General features: G+C 43.8%; 1 protein-coding gene and 1 long non-coding RNA gene across 2 annotated transcripts; one reads left to right on the top strand and one right to left on the bottom strand.

Annotated features, from left to right (window-relative positions):
* The first annotated feature begins 173 nt into the window (after positions 1–173).
* LOC140610651 (uncharacterized) lies at positions 174–17043 on the top strand. Its single transcript, XR_012012229.1, has 3 exons — positions 174–453; positions 10821–12540; positions 16914–17043. It is a non-coding gene; the product is annotated as an uncharacterized lncRNA (long non-coding RNA).
* Positions 17044–18016: 973 nt separating this feature from the next.
* LOC140611414 (olfactory receptor 10T2-like) lies at positions 18017–19012 on the bottom strand. The gene has a single exon (XM_072788179.1). The coding sequence runs from the start codon at positions 19010–19012 to the stop codon at positions 18017–18019; it is 996 nt and encodes a 331-aa protein (XP_072644280.1).
* Between the last annotated feature and the right edge of the window lie 361 nt (positions 19013–19373).

Raw genomic sequence — 19373 nt, 5'->3', positions numbered from 1 at the left:
TGTTTCAGCCTGTGGTTTTCGGGCCTTCCGAGCCCGCCCGCTTTCACACCAGCGGTGCCGAACGCCCCTGAACGTCCGCCGGACGCGCATGCCGCAGGCCGCTCCCCGGAACCCGCCATCCGGGACCACGTCCCCGACAAGCCCCGCCCCTCGCCCTCCCGAGGCCCCGCCCCCAGCCCCGCCCCGCGCTCGTAGGCCCGCCTCTGCCGTTGGCCCCGCCTTCTTTGCCGACCCTTGGGGTTTCTCTATTCCGAGTGCGGAGGTGTGGACGTGCAGAAGCCGGAGGGCTCTGGGTCCAGCCGTCCGGCCTCTGGAAAATGATCTCCCCATCAGCGAAGGGGAAGTAATTTTGGAACTGAGCGCCTTGCTACCTGACCCAACGAATCGTGCCATTTTACCAGTGGCTCGCATCCCTTGTGGACTTCTGAGATCTCCCTCTGAGGATTCCCCCCAGTTGGTAATTTTTATCTTCTGTTGAATCATTTTACTTTTCAGCTCACCCATTTAAGAGAAGAAAAGAAAACTCCGTTTGCCCTACATTTTCCACCTATTACTGTACGTTTGCAACTCTTTTTAGCAAAATTCCTCCAATGAGTTATCTGTTTGCTGTCTCCGTGAGCCCCCGGCTATTCCCTCTTGAACCCACTCCATATAGACTCTTCCCCGCCACCCTATGAGAGCTATTCAGGAGTATGCCAACAGTCTCCAAACAGGTCCCTCTCCTTTCTGTCTCTCATCTAACAGCTCAACCCGACTCTCCTTGCCTATGATTAACAGGATAAAATGCAAACTTCCTAGAAAGGCCTTCTAGGTCCAATTAAATTCCCAAAGCCAAAAACGAAATAGTGATCATTACTTTTCATTAAGCAGTTATTACATAGGAGGGGTTGTTCCCTACCCTCTTCACATTAACACATTTAATGCTTACAACAGGCCCTGTAAGGTAGTTTATATTATTAATATCCTCATATATAGATGAGGAAACCTAAGCACAGAGAGATTAAGGTACTTGCTCAAAGTCACACAACTTGTAAGTGAAAGAGGCACCATGTGAACTCAAGCAATGCTGCCCCCAGACCAGGCATACCTCAAGAACAGGTACTGTGCGTCAACCACATGGCTTCCCCATGCCTGTCACAGGGTGTAATATTTGGGGCCCACCCAGACACCCTAACACTTAACACTGGATTTTATTCTAAGTGAGCTGGAAAGCAAAGAAGATTTTGAACAGCCTACATCACACGAAACCTGTACACAGTAATTCATAGGGGTTTTATTTGTAATAGCCAAAAACTGGAAAAACCAATGTCCCTTGTGAAAATCAGCAAAAGGAAAACTCATTTAAACGGGAGTTGGGAGGCTAGGAGGGGAGCTTACATGCCCTACCATTCATCATCAACTGCAGACCTTGCAAGTGTTGAGAATGGATACTATTGTACTGCTCTGGCAGGAGGAAGAAAGGTTTTCCTCCTCCCCCAGCAACAGCCAAGCTAATGAGAAACTGTGACAGTTCATCAAATGAAAAGCTACTATTCTTAGAACTCTGTTTACTCCAATGAACTTTCCATTTATAACAACTCCTCCTAAACCTCCCTTTTCCTCTATAAAAAAACATACTTTGCCTTTGTTCTCCAGATTTGCCTATAGTTTTGCTGTAGCTTGAATATCCTGCATTGTAATTTTCTGCTATTTCTGAATAAGACCATTTTTGTTGCTAAATAACTGATGGGTTTTTTTTTTTTTTAAGATTTATTTATTCATTCAGAGAGAGCGAGAGAGAGGGCAGAGACACAGGCAGAGGGAGAAGCAGGCTCCACGCAGGATGCCCGACGTGGGACTCGGTCACGGGTCTCCAGGATCACACCCCGGGCCGCAGGCGGCGCTAAACCGCTGCGCCACCAGGGCTGCCCGTGATGGTTTTATCTTTAAGGTTAATGCCCTCGATAGGTGAATGGCTAAACAAACTGTGGTCCATCCCTATCATGGAACACTCCTCAGCAATAGAAGGACAAGCCGGGGATCCCTGGGTGGCTCAGTGGTTTAGCGCCTGCCTGTGGCCCAGGGCGTGATCCTGGAGTCCTGGGATCGAGTACCGCGTCGGGCTCCCAGCATGGAGCCTGCTTCTCCCTCCTCCTGTGTCTCTGCTTCTCTCTCTCTCTCTCTCTCTCTCTCTATCATAAATAAATAAATCTTTTTTAAAAATTGAAGGACAGGGATCCCTGGGTGGCGCAGCGGTTTGGCGCCTGCCTTTGGCCCAGGGCGCGATCCTGGAGACCCCGGATCGAATCCCACGTCAGGCTCCCGGTGCATGGAGCCTGCTTCTCCCTCTGCCTATGTCTCTGCCTCTCTCTTTCTCTCTCTCTCTCTCTCTCTCTCTCTGTGACTATCATAAATAAATAAAAATTTAAAAAAAAATTGAAGGACAAACAATTGAAATGCACAACAGCTTAGATGAATCTCAAAATAATTATGCTCGGGGATCCCTGGGTGGCGCAGCGGTTTAGCGCCTGCCTTTGGCCCAGGGCGCGATCCTGGAGACCCGGGATCGAGTCCCACGTTGGGCTCCCGGGGCATGGAGCCTGCTTCTCCCTCTGCCTGTGTCTCTGCCTCTCTCTCTCTCTCTCTGTGTGTGTGTGTGTAACTATCATAAATAAATAAAAAATTTTAAAAAAATAATTATGCTCAAAGAACAGGTGTGTGGTTGCCAGCAGCCTGGGTGAGAGGAAGGAATGGGGGTAAAGTGGTCAAAACGTACAAACATCCAATTAAAAGATAAATAAGTCCTGGAGGTATAATGTACAGCTTGGAAACCACAGTTAATAATAGGGTATTGTAGATCTGAAAGCTGCTAAGAGAGTAGGTCTTAAGAGTTCTCATCACAAGAAAAGAATCATAATGATGTGAGGTGATGGATGTTAACTTATTGTAGTCATCATTTTGCAATATATGTGTATCAAACCATTGGTTGTGTACCTTAAAGTACAATCTTATATGTTAGTTGTACCTCAGTAAAACCGTGGTGGGGGAGGGGTTGTAGTCTCTATCCACAAGCTACACACACACACACACACACACACACACACACACAAATTATGCTGAGTGACAAAAGCCAGTCTCAAAAGGTTACATACTATATGATTCCATTAATATAATATTTTCCAAATGACAAACCATACTAGAACTCTGGAAAAACCAAGAGAGGACAGATCAGTGGTTTCTGAGAGGATTAGGGAAGAATGTTACTATAAAGAGGGTAGCACAAGAGAACTTTCTGGGGTGATGTTCTGTACCTGGATTACAGGATGTGTTAAAATTCATTGAAATGTACCTAAAAAACAAAATCTGTTTTAAAGTATGATATTTTTAAATTTAGGGCCCCTGGGTGGCTCAGTTAGTCGAGCATCCGACTCTTGGTTTCAGCTCTGGTTGTGATCTCGGGGTCGTGGGATCCCGTGTTTGGCTCCTCACTCAGCCAGAATCTACTGGAGATTCTCTCCTACTCTTTCTGTCCCTTCCCACTCTCTCTTTCTCTAAAAAGAAATAAATATTTTTAAAATATAAATAAATTATACATATAATTTCATACATGTGTGTATATAGATATTATACATACATAATGTAAATAATTTTTAAAGATACACTAGCAGAAATAAGACTAAGACAAATACCATCTGATTTCACTTATAGGTGAAATCTGAAAAACAAACAAAAATGAAGAAACAAACAGAAAGCAGAATCAGAACTATAAGCAAACCAATAGTTGCTAGAGAGAAGGGGGATACGAAAATGGGCAAAATGGGTGAAGGTACATGCTTCCAGCTACAGAATGAATAAACCACAGAAATAAAGGGTACGGTATTGGGAATACAGTCAGTGATATTGTAATATTGTTGTACAATGATAGACGGTAGCTACATATGCAGTGTGGATAGCATAAGGTATAGAAATGTGGAATCACAATGTTGTACACCTGAACTAATATTGCATGTCATACTCAAAATTTTTAATGTAAAAAATAAATAAAAGATCCACTAGCATCAAATTGAATATTTTCCTTGAAGAGAGAATTAGGAAAAGGAATGCATTTCTGCCTGGGTAATGCAAAGTTTTCTTTAATGCCATATGCAGGAACCATTACTGTTATGTGCTTCACATTTTGGGAAACAATGACATTGCCAGACCTTCATATTCTTTTTTTTTTTTTAGACCTTCATATTCTCATCAAGCCTCATATTTATGAGTTCCAGAAACAGTATAGGGTCTGAAAATGTCACAGGGAGAAGAGATATCAGTGTCAATTCCTCCATGTAGTGATCTCTGAGACATGGAGAAGGGGAGGGACCTTCCAATGCCCCCATGAGTGGTTCAGAGGTAAACTGGCACCCAGATCTCCAGCTTCTGGTTCAGGGAACAGTGTTTCTTTCTTTTTTTTTTTTTTTAAGATTTTCTTTATTTGAAAGAGTGAGAGAGCACCAGCAGGATGAGGGGCAGAGGGAGACGTAGACTCCTTACTGAGCAGGGAGCCCAATGTGGGGCTCAATTCTGGGACCCTGGGATTATGACCTGGGCCTAAGGCAGACACTTAACCAACTAAGCCACCCAGGCACCCCAGGGAACACCCCAGTGTTTATAAATGCCTATACAGCCTTTGAGAAGGAGCACAAGGTGCCCAGAGCTCCTTCTAAAGTGATGGAATACTCCAAGCCTTGCTTCCATCTGATTGAGCCAGAAGCAACACCACCAGGCCCTCCAACCATCCTCAGGAGGTGTGAGTCATACCTGGCCCCACGCCTGCACTAAATCCCTAATAAGGAGGGGAGAACCCACACTTTCATCCACCCAAGCAGAGAAATGAAAGCCAGTCTCAGTCCTCAACACTGGAAAAAATAAAAAGTCCACAGAAACCATAAAAACAGGCACGCCTCAGACATATTCCAGATTCGATTCCAGACCACCACAATAAAGCTAGTCAAAGGCATTTTTTTGGTTTCTCAATGCATATAAAAGTGATGTTTACACTATACTGTAGTCTGATGGCATTGTGTTTGAAATAACAGTGTACATAATTTTTAAATACTTTATTGCTAAAAATAAATGCTAACCATCATCTGAGCTTTCACCAAATCATACTCTTTTTGCTGATGGAATGTCCTGCCTCCATGCTCATACCTGCTGACCAAACAGGGTGGTGGCAGCTGACGGCTGGGGTGGCCATGGCCATTTCATAAAATAAGACAGTAATGAAGTTTGCCACATTGATTGGCTCTTCCTTTCACAAATGATATCTCTATAGCATGAGATGCTGTGTGATGGTATTTTACCCACAGCAGGACTTCTTTCAAAATTAGACTAAGTCCTCTCAAACCCTACTGCTGCTTTATCAACTTAGTTTATGTGATACTCTAAATCCCTTGTGGTCATTTCAATGATCTTCACAGCATCTTCACCAGGAGTAGATTCCATCTCAAGAAACCACACTGTTTACTCCTCCATAAGAAGCAACTCCTCATCCATTCAAGTTTTAGCATGAGACTGGAGCAATCCAGTCCCATCCTCGTGCTCCACTTCTGATTCTAGCTCTCTTGCTGTTTCTCTCACACCTGTGGTTACTCCCTCCACAGAGGTCTTGAAACTCTCAAAGTCATCCATGAGGGTTGGAATCCACTTCTTCAGATTCCTGTTCATGTTGACATTTTGACCTCTTTCCCTGAGTCACGGGTATTCTTAATGGCATCTAGATGCTGAGTCCTTTCCAGAAGGTTTTCAATTTACTTTACCCAGATCCATCAGGGGAATCACTATCTATGGTGGCTATAGCCTTACAAAATGTATTTCTTTTTTTTTTTTCTTTTTTTTTTTACAAAATGTATTTCTTAAAGAATAAGCTTGAGAGTCAAAATTACTCCTTGGTCCATGGGCTGCAGAATGGATGTTGTGTCAGCAGGAATGAGAACATTAATCTCATTTCGTGTCACCATCAGAGCTCTTGGGTAACCATGTGCATTGTCAACAAGCAGTAATATTTTGAAAGGAGTCTTTCTCTCCTTTCTTTCTTCCTTCCTTCCTTCCTTCCTTCCTTCCTTCCTTCCTTCCTTCCTTCCTTCCTTCTTTCCTTCCCTTCTTTCCTTTTAAGCAATAGGTCTCAAACAGTGGACTTAAAATATTTAGTAAGCCATGCTATAAACAGATGTGCTGTCATCTAGGCTTTGTTGTTCCATTTCTAAAGCACAAATAGTAGATTTAGCATAATTCTTAAAGGCCCTAGGACTTTTGGAATGTTAAATAAGCATTGGCTTCAACTTCAGGTCACCAGCTGCGTTAGCACCTAACAGGAGAGCCAGCCTGTCCTTTGAAGCTTTGAAGCCAGGCATTGACTTCTCCTCTCTAGCTATGAAAGTCCTGGACTGCATCTTCTTCCAATAGAAGATATTTGGTCTACATTGAAAATCTATTGTTTGATGTAGCCACCTTTATCAATTATCCCAGCTACATCTTCTGGATCTGTTGCCGTGGCTTCTACAACAGCACCTTCTGCTTCATGTTGCACTTTTAGGTTATGAAGTTGGCTTCTTTCCTTAAACCTCATGAGCCAACCTTCACTAGTCGCCAACTTTTCTTCTGCAGCTTCCCCACCTGTGACCCTTCACAGAATTGAAGAGAGTTAGAGCTTTGCTCTGGATTAGACTTTGGCTTAAAGAAACGTTGTGGTAGTTTGATCTTCTATCCAGACCACTCAAACTAAGTCCACATCAGCAATAAGGCGGTTTTGCTTTCTTATCACTCATGTCTGTTCACTGGAATAGCACTTTAATTTCCTTTGCAACCACAAGTTGACTGACTGTTACAGGAGACTTCACCTCCAGCCTCTCTCTACCTGAAGCCTGCCTTCCTCACTAAGCTTGATCATCCCCAGCTTTTTATTTGAAATGAGAGATGTATGACTCTTCTTTCAGTTGAATACTTAGAGGTTATTGTAGGGTTATTAATTGCCCTAATTTCAATATTGTTGTGTCACAAGGAAGAGAGTGGCCTGAGGAGAGGAGAGAGATAGGGGACCAGTGGCCAGTGGAGCCATGAGAACACACACATTTATTGCTTAAGTTCACCTACTTATACAGGCGCAGTTTGTGGCACCCCAAAACAATTACAGTAGTAGCATCAAAGACCACAGACCACAGATCACAAATATAATGAAAAAGTTTTAAATACTGCCAGAACTACCAAAAGGTGACACAGAAATGTGAAGTGAGCAAATGCTGCTGGAAAACTGGTGCCAGGGCAGCCCTGGTGGCGCAGCGGTTTAGCACTGCCTGCAGCCCAGGGTGTGATCCTGGAGACCCGGGATCAAGACCCACGTTGGGCTCCCTGCATGGAGCCTGCTTCTCCCTCTGCTTGTGTCTCTGCCTCTGTGTGTGTGTGTCTCTCATGAATAAATAAATAAAATCTTAAAAAAAAAACTGGTGCCAGTAGACTTGCTTGACACAGGATTGCCACACACCTTCAATTTGTAAAAATCACTGTATCTGCACAGCACAGGAGAGGGAAGAGAGGAAAGCTACATGCAACCAAATGAGGCATATCTGTGCTAAGTTTTTAGTACATTTTAGTAATTTATGAGTCATCCGGTTCCCAAATCTAAAAGAAAAATGGAAGCATCATACAAAAATTTTAATGTGCGACCTTTAAAATACAAATTGAAAAAGAAAAATTGAAACTGAAATCAAGCATCCTAAGGTCAGCTTTATTTGTAATAGTCAAAAACTCAAAAAGCAAGACATAACAAAATGTCCCCCACTAGGTAAAGGGCTAGACTATACTACAACCATACTATGGAATACTCTCACTGATGTAGTAGGCTTTGTTAGACATGCATATTATATCTTATGTATTAGAAAATGGAAGGCAATTATTATTGAAAATGCACCCCACCCAAATGTGTCTCTTCTTTCATCATACCCAGAGGCTGGAGGGAATAAAAGAACTTTCCATTCCCAGAAGGGAAGTTTTAAGAGTAAATAATCATGAACACACAATATCTAGCAATTTGTCCAAATTTTATTATTCTCTTGAATCACCCATCAAATCATCTGAGATGGAAATCTGGGAATGTCTTTGCTCTACTCTCGCTTTCTCTCCTCATCCCACATTTCTTTGGGGTTATGTGTAATCTCTCGGTTCCACAGGGTCCCGTCTCCCAGTGAACTGGTGAAGGCTGCTAAGAGCACACACCACTTAGGGCTGGATCCTGGCTTGGCTCTTCGGTAGCTGTGTGATACAGGGCAAGTTTTTTAAACTCTCTGAGCTCCAGTGTTCCTCAACAATAAAATGGAAATAGTAATCTTGATTCATGGGAGGATACAAGTAATGTGTTGCTATTTGTCCACCAGAAATTATTCTCACCTTCCTCCTTTAAAAATAGAACTCCTCAGGGACACCAGACTGGCTCAGTCAGTAGAGCATGTGACTTCATCTCAGGGTTGTGAATTCAAGTCCCATGTTGGATGTAGAGCTTACCTTAAAAAAAAAAAAAAGTAATAAAAAAATAGGACTCCAAAGATGTGGCCTGGAACCTGGTAATCCACCTAAAAAGCATGTGTCCAAACACCCTTGCTGCCTGCTGTGGGGTCATAGTTCCAGCCAATGGGACATGAACAGATGTGATGACTACCACATCCACACCGTGCCCTTAAGAGGAAAAGGCATGTGCTCCTTTGAGCCTCATACCCTTTCCTATACCCTGGGATGTAGAAACAATGGTTGGAGGTAAAGAAGTTACTTAGGACTCAAGGATTAAAGACATGGTTTATAAGGAAAACAGAACTACTTTACCAGCCCCAAACCAACCACCACCTCTAGACTGCTATATCCAGTTTCAGCTACTGTGTTTTGGAGCCTTTTTGTTATAGCAGCTCACACTGTACAATAACTAATATAAGAATTAATGCTAGGGACACCTGGATGTTGCAGTCAGTTAAGCATTCAACTCTTGCTTTTGGCTCAGGTCATGATCTCAGGGTCCTGAGATCGAGCTCCACATCAGGCTCTCTGCACTCAGCACAGATTCTACTTTATCTTCTCTCTCCTCTCCTCTTGTCCCTCTCCACCCCAAATAAATAAATAAATAAATATTTTTTAAAAGAGAGTTAATGCCAGAAATGGCATTCTGCTATAATAAAAAACCCAAACTATGAGGCATTACCTTAACAAACAGGTAGTAGGTCATGAGGACACAGATACAAGGTGGAAAGTTGGTGATACATGTTAAGTTATAGTAAACCATTGGGTAAACTGTGATGTCTTGCATGACAGCCTGTATGCCTGTTGAGTCTATAGCCCTCTAGGAATGGTTAGAGAAGCCAGACTTTTTGTGCGTGTTTCCTACTTCTTGCCACTGTTAAGAAAAAGACAGAGGTACTGAGGCAAGCCAAGATGGAAGGGACTATGGTACTATTAAAGTAGTGTCTCTCCATGCAGTTATAATTTAAATAGACTGAGTCTGGTAATTCGGAGCCTCACAGGGAAGCAGTGATACAAAGTCACCCGGAGAAGTCAGTGATAGCAAGAGACTGGCCCTTTCTCAGCAGCCTCAAGAAAATGCCAAGGTCCAAGGCAGGGAAGTAAATGAAGGCAGCATTCAGGTTTAAGACCATGTCAGGAAAAAAAAAAAAAAGACCATGTCAGGGGTAGTGGAAAGGGAGGTGGGCAGGGAGTTGGGGTGACTGGGTGATGGGCACTGAGGGGGGCACTTCGCGGGATGAGCACTGGGTGTTATGCTATATGTTGGCAAATTCAACTCCAATTTTAAAAATTTTTTTAAAAAAAGACCATGTCAGATGGGGGTGCCTGGGTGGCTCAGTCAGTTGAGAGTCCAATTCATGGTTTCTACTGGATCCATGGTCTCAGAGTCCTGGGATCAAGCCCTTTGTCAGGCTCCACCCTCAACAAGGAGTCTGCTTTAAGATTCTCTCTCCCTCTCCCCCCTCTTCCTCTGTCCCTTCTCCCCTGTGTTGCCTGTGTGTGCTAGTGCTCGCTCTCTCTTAAATAAATAATTTTTAAAAACCATCTCAGGGGCACCTGGGTAGCTCAGCGGTTGAGCATCTGCCTTTGGCTCAGGGCGTGATCCCGGATGGGATCAAGTCCCACATTGGGCTCCCTGCATGGAGCCTGCTTCTCCCTCTGCCTATGTCTCTGCCTCTGTGTGTGTGTCTCTCATGAATAAATAAATAAATAAAATCTTTAAAAAAAAACTATCTCAGGGATCCCTGGGTGGCGCAGCGGTTTGGCGCCTGCCTTTGGCCCAGGGCGCGATCCTGGAGACCCGGGATCGAATCCCACGTCGGGCTCCCGGTGCATGGAGCCTGCTTCTCCCTCTGTCTGTGTCTCTGCCTCTCTCTCTCTCTCTATGTGACTATCATAAATAAATAAAATTAAAAAAAAAAAAAAAAAACTATCTCAGATGGATGAAACATTTTTAAAAAGATTTTATTTATTCATGAGAGCCAGAGAGAGAGAGAGAGGGAGAGAGAGCAGCAAGGAATGCACCAAGAAAGCTTCAGAAGTAGTGATGAGGGACAGGGGACAGTGAGGAGCCTCACAGAGGGCAGAGCCCAGAACCACAGAAGACAAGGGACAAAGAACTGGTTAAAAGCAAGGGGAGGAGTCTTCACCAGTGCTGCCTAACACAAATTTTAAGTTGCTAAGTTCAGTGACCTGTGTGTTTCCCATGCTTCTGCTTCTCCTGAGGTTTATTGTTTGTTTTGTTGTTATTGTTCACTGTGGTTTTAACATTTATTTCTCATTGAGATTGTTTTTTATCTTAGGTTTATAGGTCACCAGAATGCAAGAAGCCACTGCAGGGTGTGAAGGACAGACTTCAAACACTACTTCAAATACTATGCAGCAAACAGATGACTTGTTAGACTACATCCCCAGGCAGGGGTGCTGGATATATGAGAAGGAGGGGTGTGTGCGTATTATATGATGCTGAGTACAGTGGTACCAGTCCTTCTGGTTCTGCTTGTCTAGGGAGGTGACTTCAGATCTTTCAGTACCAAGACATCTGCAAGACAAACAAATCCTTCTCTTGCTAATATTGACTGCCTCTCATAGCATAACTGTTTCTTTTCCTGCCTCCCCAAGGATCTTTTATTGGATGTTAATTCTGAATTACAGTATGAAAGAATTCAAGGGTGCCAGACAAAGATTATGGTCAGGAATGCCAAATGTACTTCCACACTGGGCCCTCCTCGGTGGTACTTGTGTAGCTGCTCATGTTTGAGTTCCTTGTGACAACAGTAGTTGAAAAGCGCATAAGCTGCCAGCACCATACAAATCCCAGCAATGTCCCCTGTTTATTAATGGGGGGACGGGGGGACATGAAATGCTCCAGCAGTGCTCTTAGGGGTGAAATTCCACATCAGTGTCCAGATTGGCATCTCTCTTAGTTTCACATCCTTGAGATTCTTGTCCTTCACCAGTTAAAAAAAAAAAAAAAAGGAATCTGAGCAAGGGTTAGCAGGGACCTCTGTAACACAGCCTTTCACAGGCTGTGATAAGAATGTTGGCCAGGACTGAGATCTCATCTGAAGACTCAGGTGGGGAAGGATACTTTTCCTCACTCACTTATTTGGTCTCACACTGGATTGGGCTCTTCAAGAACTGTTGAACTCAGGGCCTCAGGACCTCACTGTTGTCTGGAGGCTACTCTCAGTGGGCTTCTCTAACTCTTGCATGCAATTTGCTCCATCAAAACCAATAAGGGAAAGAGTCTGATAGTAAGATAGAAGTCAAAGCCTTAGTAACCTGACCATGGAAGTGACATCCCCTCAATATTTTCATATTTTGCTGGTTAGAACAAGTTACTCAAGGGGAGGCAATTATGTGAGGTTATAAGTACTAGAGATAGGATCATTGGGGAAAATCTTCAAAGCTACCTGCCATACTGTACCTTCTTCTGGATTTCCAGACTCCGGTGCTTGGCCATTTGTTTCCCCCAACTTCTCTCCTTCTCTTCTCCTGGTCCTGGAAAGGCATTCTCCCTACAATACCTTTCTGAAGTAGGCATCACCCTCTTTTTAAAGATTTATTTATTTATTTATTTATTTATTTATTTATTTATTTATTCATGAGACACAGAGAGAGGCAGAGATGCAGGCAGAGGGAGAAGCAGGCTCCATGCAGGGAGCCCGACATGGGACTCGATCCTGGGACCCTAGGATCACACCCTGAGATGAAGGCAGATGCTCAACCACTGAGCCACCCAGGTGTCCCAGCATCACCGCCTTTTTTCTGTGGAACCACAATGGCAAAATCCCTCCAGGGGAATGCCGAGGATTTCAGTAAACATATCTGTTTGGCATTTTTAGAATCTTATCTCTCAAAGAGTCATATAATCATGTACAAGTTTAAATACACAGAATGAATAGCAGAGTAAGAAAACAGAGGAGCAAGGAGAGGCATCTCAGAGGCAAGCCACAGAGGTCTACGTGAGAAGTCAGGGTTGTTGAAGATGGTGGCTTGGTTTCCCCAGGGCAATCAGAGGTATGTAGATATGGGAAGTTTCCTAAGGTGTTTTCTTCTTTTTTAACGGATTCCACCTGTAAGTGTATCAGTAGGATACACTAAGAAATGGGTGATGCACTCTTGCTGGGTACTACAGGGGTAGTTTTTAAAAGGGGCTGTTTGTAAAGGTGTGAGCAGTTAGGGGCTGGAGCAGCACCCCAGAGCTAGCAGCACTGGAGAGCTGTTAGCACCTGCATGCCTGAAGGCACAAAGGGGAGAGTGGTTATTGCCACCCAGAAAGAGTGGTTGTGTGGAATGCATGTAGCCTCTGAATAAAAAAGCAGCCACCCATGGGCACATGTAGAGAGAGATTGGGGAGAGAAATACTTTGGCCTTTCTTTCCTCCTGCCCTCCATCTCCTGACAGTACCTCCCATTGGCCAAACCCAACCAGAAGCCGGAGAGCAGAGAACCCATCAATGTGATCCATACCAGTTGATCTCCTGAGACAGAGATGAGTGCAAAGGGTAGACTTGCTCTGGTAAATGGAAGATATAGCATATTATGCACAGCCCATATTTTTCTGGAGACTCTCATGGTGGAAAGCCCATCCTCAGAATTTACCTTGTTTTTTTGTTTCTAGTTCCTTGAGGTATATAGTCAGGCTGTTGATTATGCATTTTTCTTCCTTTTTAAAAAAATATTTTTTTAATTTATTTATTCATGAGAGACAGAGAGAGAGGCAGAGACACAGGCAGAGAGAAAATCAGGCTCCATGCAGGGAGCCCGGCACAGGACTCAATCCTGGTCTCCAGGATCAGGCCCTGGCCTGAAGGCAGACATTCAACCACCAAGCCACCCGGGCTGCCCTTTTTCTTCCTTTTTGATTTTTTTTTTTTAAATCTATGATAGTCATACAGAGAGAGAAAGAGAGAGGCAGAGACACAGGCAGAGGGAGAAGCAGGCTCCATGCACCGGGAGCCCGACATGGGATTCGATCCTGGGTCTCCAGGATCGCGCCCTGGGCCAAAGGCAGGCGCCAGACCGCTGCGTCACCCAGGGATCCCTTTTTCTTCCTTTTTAATGGAAGCACCTATAGCTATGAATTTTCCTCTAAGCACTGCTTTTGCTATATCTCATAAGTTTGGGTATGTTTTCATGTTCATCTCAAACTATTTTCCAATCTAACTTGTAATTTCTTCTTTGACCCCATTGTTTAAGAGTGTATTGCTTAATTTCTAAATATTTGGGAAGTGCCTAGTTTTCCTTTCATCACTGCTTTCTTATTTCATTCCTCAGTGGTCAGACAGGATGCTTGTGATGATTTCAATCCATCATCAGTGTTTAGTCAGACAAAAGTGAACTACTACTATTTCACTTCTAAGGATGGCTATAATGTTTAAAAATAGAAAATTAAAAAAATAGAAAAATAAAAATGGAAAATAAGTTTCGGCAGGAATGAAAAGAAACTGGAACCCTTGTTCTCTGCAGGTGGGGATGTCAAATGGATGCAGCCTCAATGGAAAACAATTTGGTAATTCCTCCAGAAGTCTCACATAGAATTACCTTATGATCTAGCAATTCCAGTTCTAGATGCATACCCAAAGGGATTGAAAACAAGGACTCAAACAAGATATTTATACAAGAATGTTCATAGCAGCACCGTTCACAATAGCTGAAAGATAGAAACAAACCAAATATCCATTAACAAATGAATAGATGAACAAAGGATGATCCATCCATACAGTACAACATTATTCAGCCATGGAAAGGAATGAACACACTGTATGTTCTGGCATATGCTACAATATGGAAGGATCTCCAAAACATTATGCTAGGGGTGCCTGGGTAACTCCAATGGTTAAGCCTGTGCCTTCAGTTCAGGTCATGATCCCAGGGTCCTGGGATCCAGCCCCACATTGGGCTCCCTACTCAGTGGGGAGTCTGCTTCTCCCTCTCTCTCTGCGCCTCTCCCCCAACTCTGTTCTCTCTTTCTCTCTCTCAAATAAATGAATAAAGTATTTAAAAACACATTATGCTCAATGAGGGGCACTTGAGTGTCTCAATCAGTTAAGCACCCAACTCTTGATTTTGGCTGGGGTTATGATCTCAGGGTTGTGGGACAGAGCCCCACCTTAGGCTCCTCGCTCAGAGGGAGTTTACTTGGGGTTCTCTCTCTTCCTCTTCCTCTTCTTCTTCCTCTGCCGCTCCCTCCTCTAAAATAAATTTTAAAAATCTTTAGAACATTGTGCTAAATGAATAAGCCAGACACAAAAGTACAAATATTATATGATTATACTTAAATGAAATATCTAGAATAGGCAAATTCATAGAGACAAAGTAGATTTGAGGTTACCAGAGACTGGGAGTTTGGGGTCTGGAGAGTCATTGGCTAAAGGGTACAGAGTTTCAGGTTAGAATAATGGAAAAAATTTTTCGAAAATAGTAGTGACAGTTGCACAAAATTGTGAACATAATTAATGCCAGGGAATTTCATTCTTTTAAAATGGTTCAATAGTGGAAATTTGTTTTTCACTCAATTGTGACTATTAGGGAGACAGAACCTGAGAGACTCCTAACTCTGGGAAATGAGCGGGGGGGGGGGGGGGGGTGGAAGGGGAGGTGGTCGGGGGTGACTGGGTGATGGGCACTGAGGGGGGCACTTGATGGGATGAGCACTGGGTGTTATTCTATATGTTGGCAAATTGAACACCAATAAAAAATTTCTAAAAAAAAAAAAACAGAAAAAAGCAATTCTGACTATTATTAGTTTTGAAGATTAAAATAGCGATAATGTGAAAGTCAGTCAAAAAAATGGAAAAGGGGGGCAGCCACGGTGACCGGCAGTTTAGCGCTGCCTTTGGTCCAGGGTGTGATCCTGGAGACCTGGGATATTGAGTCCCACGTCAGGCTCCCTGCGTGGAACATGCATCTCCCCCTGCCTGTGTCTCTGCCTCTCTCTCTCTCTCTCTCTCATGAATAAATAAAAAAATCTTTTTTAAAAAATGGAAAAGGGGTGCATGGGTGGTTCAGTCGGTTAAACATCTACCCTCCACTCAGGTCATGATCTCAGAGTCCTGGGATTGAGCCCCACATGCAGCTCCATGCTCAGCGAAGAGTCTCCTCCCTCTCCCTCTGCTCTTCCCCATCACTTGTGCTTCTCATACCCTCACACTCTTTCTCAAATAAATAAATAAAACCTTTTTTAAAAAATGGAAGAGTTTAAATCAGCTTAATGCCATTTTCACTAAGAATAAAACAAACTAAAAGTGTTATGAGTTATTCATTCACTCAACAAATATTTTTCAGGTGCATCCAAAATACCAGGCACGATACTATGCACTGCAAGTACAGCAGAGAAGAAGAAAATAGAAAGGTTTTCTGTAGACCTTACATTGTAGTGGAAGGAGAAAAACAATAAACAATAAGATCATCTTAGTGAGTGATAAATATTTGGGAAAAATTAAGTGTCAAGAGAATGAGAAGACAAGCCACAGACTAAAAGAAAATATTTACAAAGGACATACCTGTTACTATGGAAGCAGCCCAAGTGTCCATCAATTGATGAATGGATAAAGAAGAGGTGGTATATATATATACACACAAATATGCATTTATATATATATACACAAATATGCAATGCAATATTACTCAGCCATAAAAAGGAATTAAATCTTTTTTATGATTTTATTTATTCATGAGAGATACAGAGAGAGAGGCAGAGACAACAGGCAGACGGAGAAGCAGGCTCCATGCAGGGAGCCCAACATGGGACTTGATCCCAGGACTTCAGGGTCATGACCTGAGCCAAAGGCAGACACTCAACTGCTGAGCCACCCAGGCATCTTTTTTTTTTTTTTTAAGATTTTATTAAAAAAAAAAAAAAGAATGAAATCTTACCATTTGCAATGACGTGGATGGAACCAGAGAGTATAAAGCTAAGTGAAATGAGTGAGTTATTAATAGGGAAATAGCATATAATTTCATTTATGCAGAATTTAAGAAGGAAAACAAACAAGCAAAGAAGAAAAATAAGAAACAGACTCTTAATTATACAAAACAAATCAGGTGGTTGCCAGAGGGGAGGTGGGTGGTAGGATGGGTTAAGGAGGTGACGGGGATTAAGGAGTGCACCTGTCTGATGAGCACCAGGTGATGTACAGAAGTATTAACTCAGTATATTGTACACCTGAAACTACTATAACACTGTATGTTAACTAACTGGAAATTAAATGAAAACTTTAAAAAACAAATCTGATAAAGGACTGTCAACCAAAACATACAAAGAACGCATAAAACTTATTAATAAGAAAAATCTTAATCGTTAAAATGACAAAATTTTATGTTATATAAGTTTTATCGCAATGATTTATTAAATCCCCCCTTCGTTTCTTCCCCCATCATACATCAAAGAAATAAAGGATCCAAAGGGAAGAGAGCTAGAGAATCACCATGAAAACAACTACCTTTAAGATGCGACTCTGAGTGGGAAATATCAGAAAGGGAGACAGAACATGAGAGACTCCTAACTCTGGGAAACGAACTAGAGGTGGGGGAAGGGGAGGTGGGTGGGGGGTTAGGGTGGCTGGGTGATGGGCACTGAGGGGGGCACTTGATGGAATGAGCACTGGGTGTTATTTTGTATGTTGGCAAATTGAACACCAATAAAATCTTTTTTAAAGATAAATAAATAAATAAATAAATAAATAAATAAATAAATAAATAAATAAATAAATTTTAAAAAGATGCGACTCTGAAGAAAAAAAGGACAGCCTAGGGCTGGTTCAAGGCCACGGAGAAGAAAACCAGGGCTCCCCGGCAGAGGGGAACTGTGGGTCTCCTGCTCCCCGAGGACCGCAGGTGATGCCAAATGGCTACATAGCCGTCCCAGCCCAGCAGGGTAGGGAGGAAGCAGCCCCCCCAAAAAAAAGTGGAAAAAAAGTTTCTGGGTGAGACTAAGCCAAGCGATGCTGGACCCGGTGCCAATCCCTGCTCACTGCCAACCCTACCCTGCGCCGCTCGCCAAGGCTTGGCGGGGTTCGTGGCGCCATCTGCTGGTGACCATCCCGCACTGCAGACGGCATCCCCTCCAAAGTCCAGGACAAAAAGACAAAATCAAGAAAACAGCCTTCATGAAGACTGCTAACTCTGGGAAACGAACTAGGGGTGGTAGAAGGGGAGGAGGGCGGGGAGTGGGAGTGAATGGGTGACGGGCACTGGGGGTTATTCTGTATGTTAGTAAATTGAACACCAATAAAAAATTAAAAAAAATTAAAAAATAAAAAGAAATTTTCAAAATTATTAAAAAAAAAAGAAAAGAAAACAGCCTTCATGGACTTGATGGTGGGTCTTAGCTGCCGTCAACTGCCTCGGTGAAGAGGCTATTTCACTCAAGGTTATGGGAGCGGCCTCTGTTTTCCAAATGGAGAAACTGGGTGTCAGCTAGCAAAAGCTAGAAGGGGGATGTGGATCAAGCGTTTATTTATTTATTATTATTATTTTTTTTTATCAAGAGTTTATTTAAAATCCCCGCGGCTCCGCGCCAGCGCCCTCCTCAGAGCCACCCTGACCTCCTTGTTGCGCAGGGTGTACACCACGGGGTTGAGCAGCGGCGTCACCACCGTGTAGAACACAGCCACCAGGCGGTCCCGGCCAGGCTCGCCCCCGGACTCCGGCCGCAGGTAGATGATGGAGGCGCAGCCAAAATGCACAATGACCACGGTGAGGTGCGCGGCGCAGGTGGAGAAGGCCTTGCGCCGGCCGGCTGCTGAGGGCATCCTCACGATGGTGGCCACGATGAAGGCGTAGGAGAGGAGGATGAGGAGGAAGGAGACCAGCACCACGAGGATGCTGAGGAAGAAGATGGCCAGCGCTTTGCCTGCGCTCTCGGAGCAGCTGAGCTTCAGGACCGGGGCGATGTCACAAAAAAAGTGCTCCACGCGGTCGCTGCCGCAGAAAGGCGAGGAGAAGATCATGCTGGTCTCGATCGAGGCCACCGAGAAGCCAGAGCAGAAAACCAGGGCTCCCAGGCACAGGCATACTGTGGGTCTCATGATCACCAAGTACCGCAGGGGGTGGCAGATGGCTACGTAGCGGTCATAACCCATCAGGGTGAGGAGGAAGCAGTGGCTGCATCCCAGACCCAGGAAGAAGAACATCTGAGCCCGACAGCCAGGGATGGAGATGGCCTGGCTCTCCGTGAGCAGACAAGCCAGCATGTTCGGGATGGTGACCAGTGTGTAGGAGGTCTCGGAGAGGGACAGCACTGCCAGGAAGCGGTACATGGGAGTGTGGAGGGTCCGATCCGCATGGATGATGGTGATGATGGTGATGTTGCCACTGAGGGTGACCAGGTATGTGAGGAAGAACAACACGAAGAGGGTAGTTCGCAGGTCTGGGAGGTTGGAGAAACCCACCAGCACAAACTCGGTCACCAGCCAGGTGCCATTGTCCTGCTGCTTCTCAGAAGCCTGAGAGGAAAGGACAGAGTAAATGGAATGGGACAATTTCATAATGATTGCCAATGTACCTCGTATCGGTTGGGTGGGAAATCACCCCTGTTTTACGAAAAATGGAAAGAGACTCAGAAATGATGTCACTTGTTTTCCTGAATATATCACTTAGCCAGCAAGCATCTCAATAGACAAGAAAATCACCAATATGGAAACAATGGATGAATGGACAAAAGATGTGATGTAAGGGTCCCTGGCTGGCTCACTGGGTAGGGCATGCAACTCTTGATCTTGGGGTGGTGAGTTCAACCCCATATTTGGTGTAGAAATTACTTAAAAAGAGCAAGAAGGATGAAGAAGAGGAGAAGAGGAGGGAGAAGAAGAAGGGCTATATACACACAATGGAATATTAATCAGCCAA

The sequence above is a fragment of the Canis lupus genome, chromosome 19 (assembly GCF_048164855.1).
Source record: "Canis lupus baileyi chromosome 19, mCanLup2.hap1, whole genome shotgun sequence".
NCBI classification, from domain to species: domain Eukaryota; kingdom Metazoa; phylum Chordata; class Mammalia; order Carnivora; family Canidae; genus Canis; species Canis lupus.
Note: the sequence above shows the minus strand (reverse complement) of the source record. Positions and strands in the feature narration are given on the sequence as shown.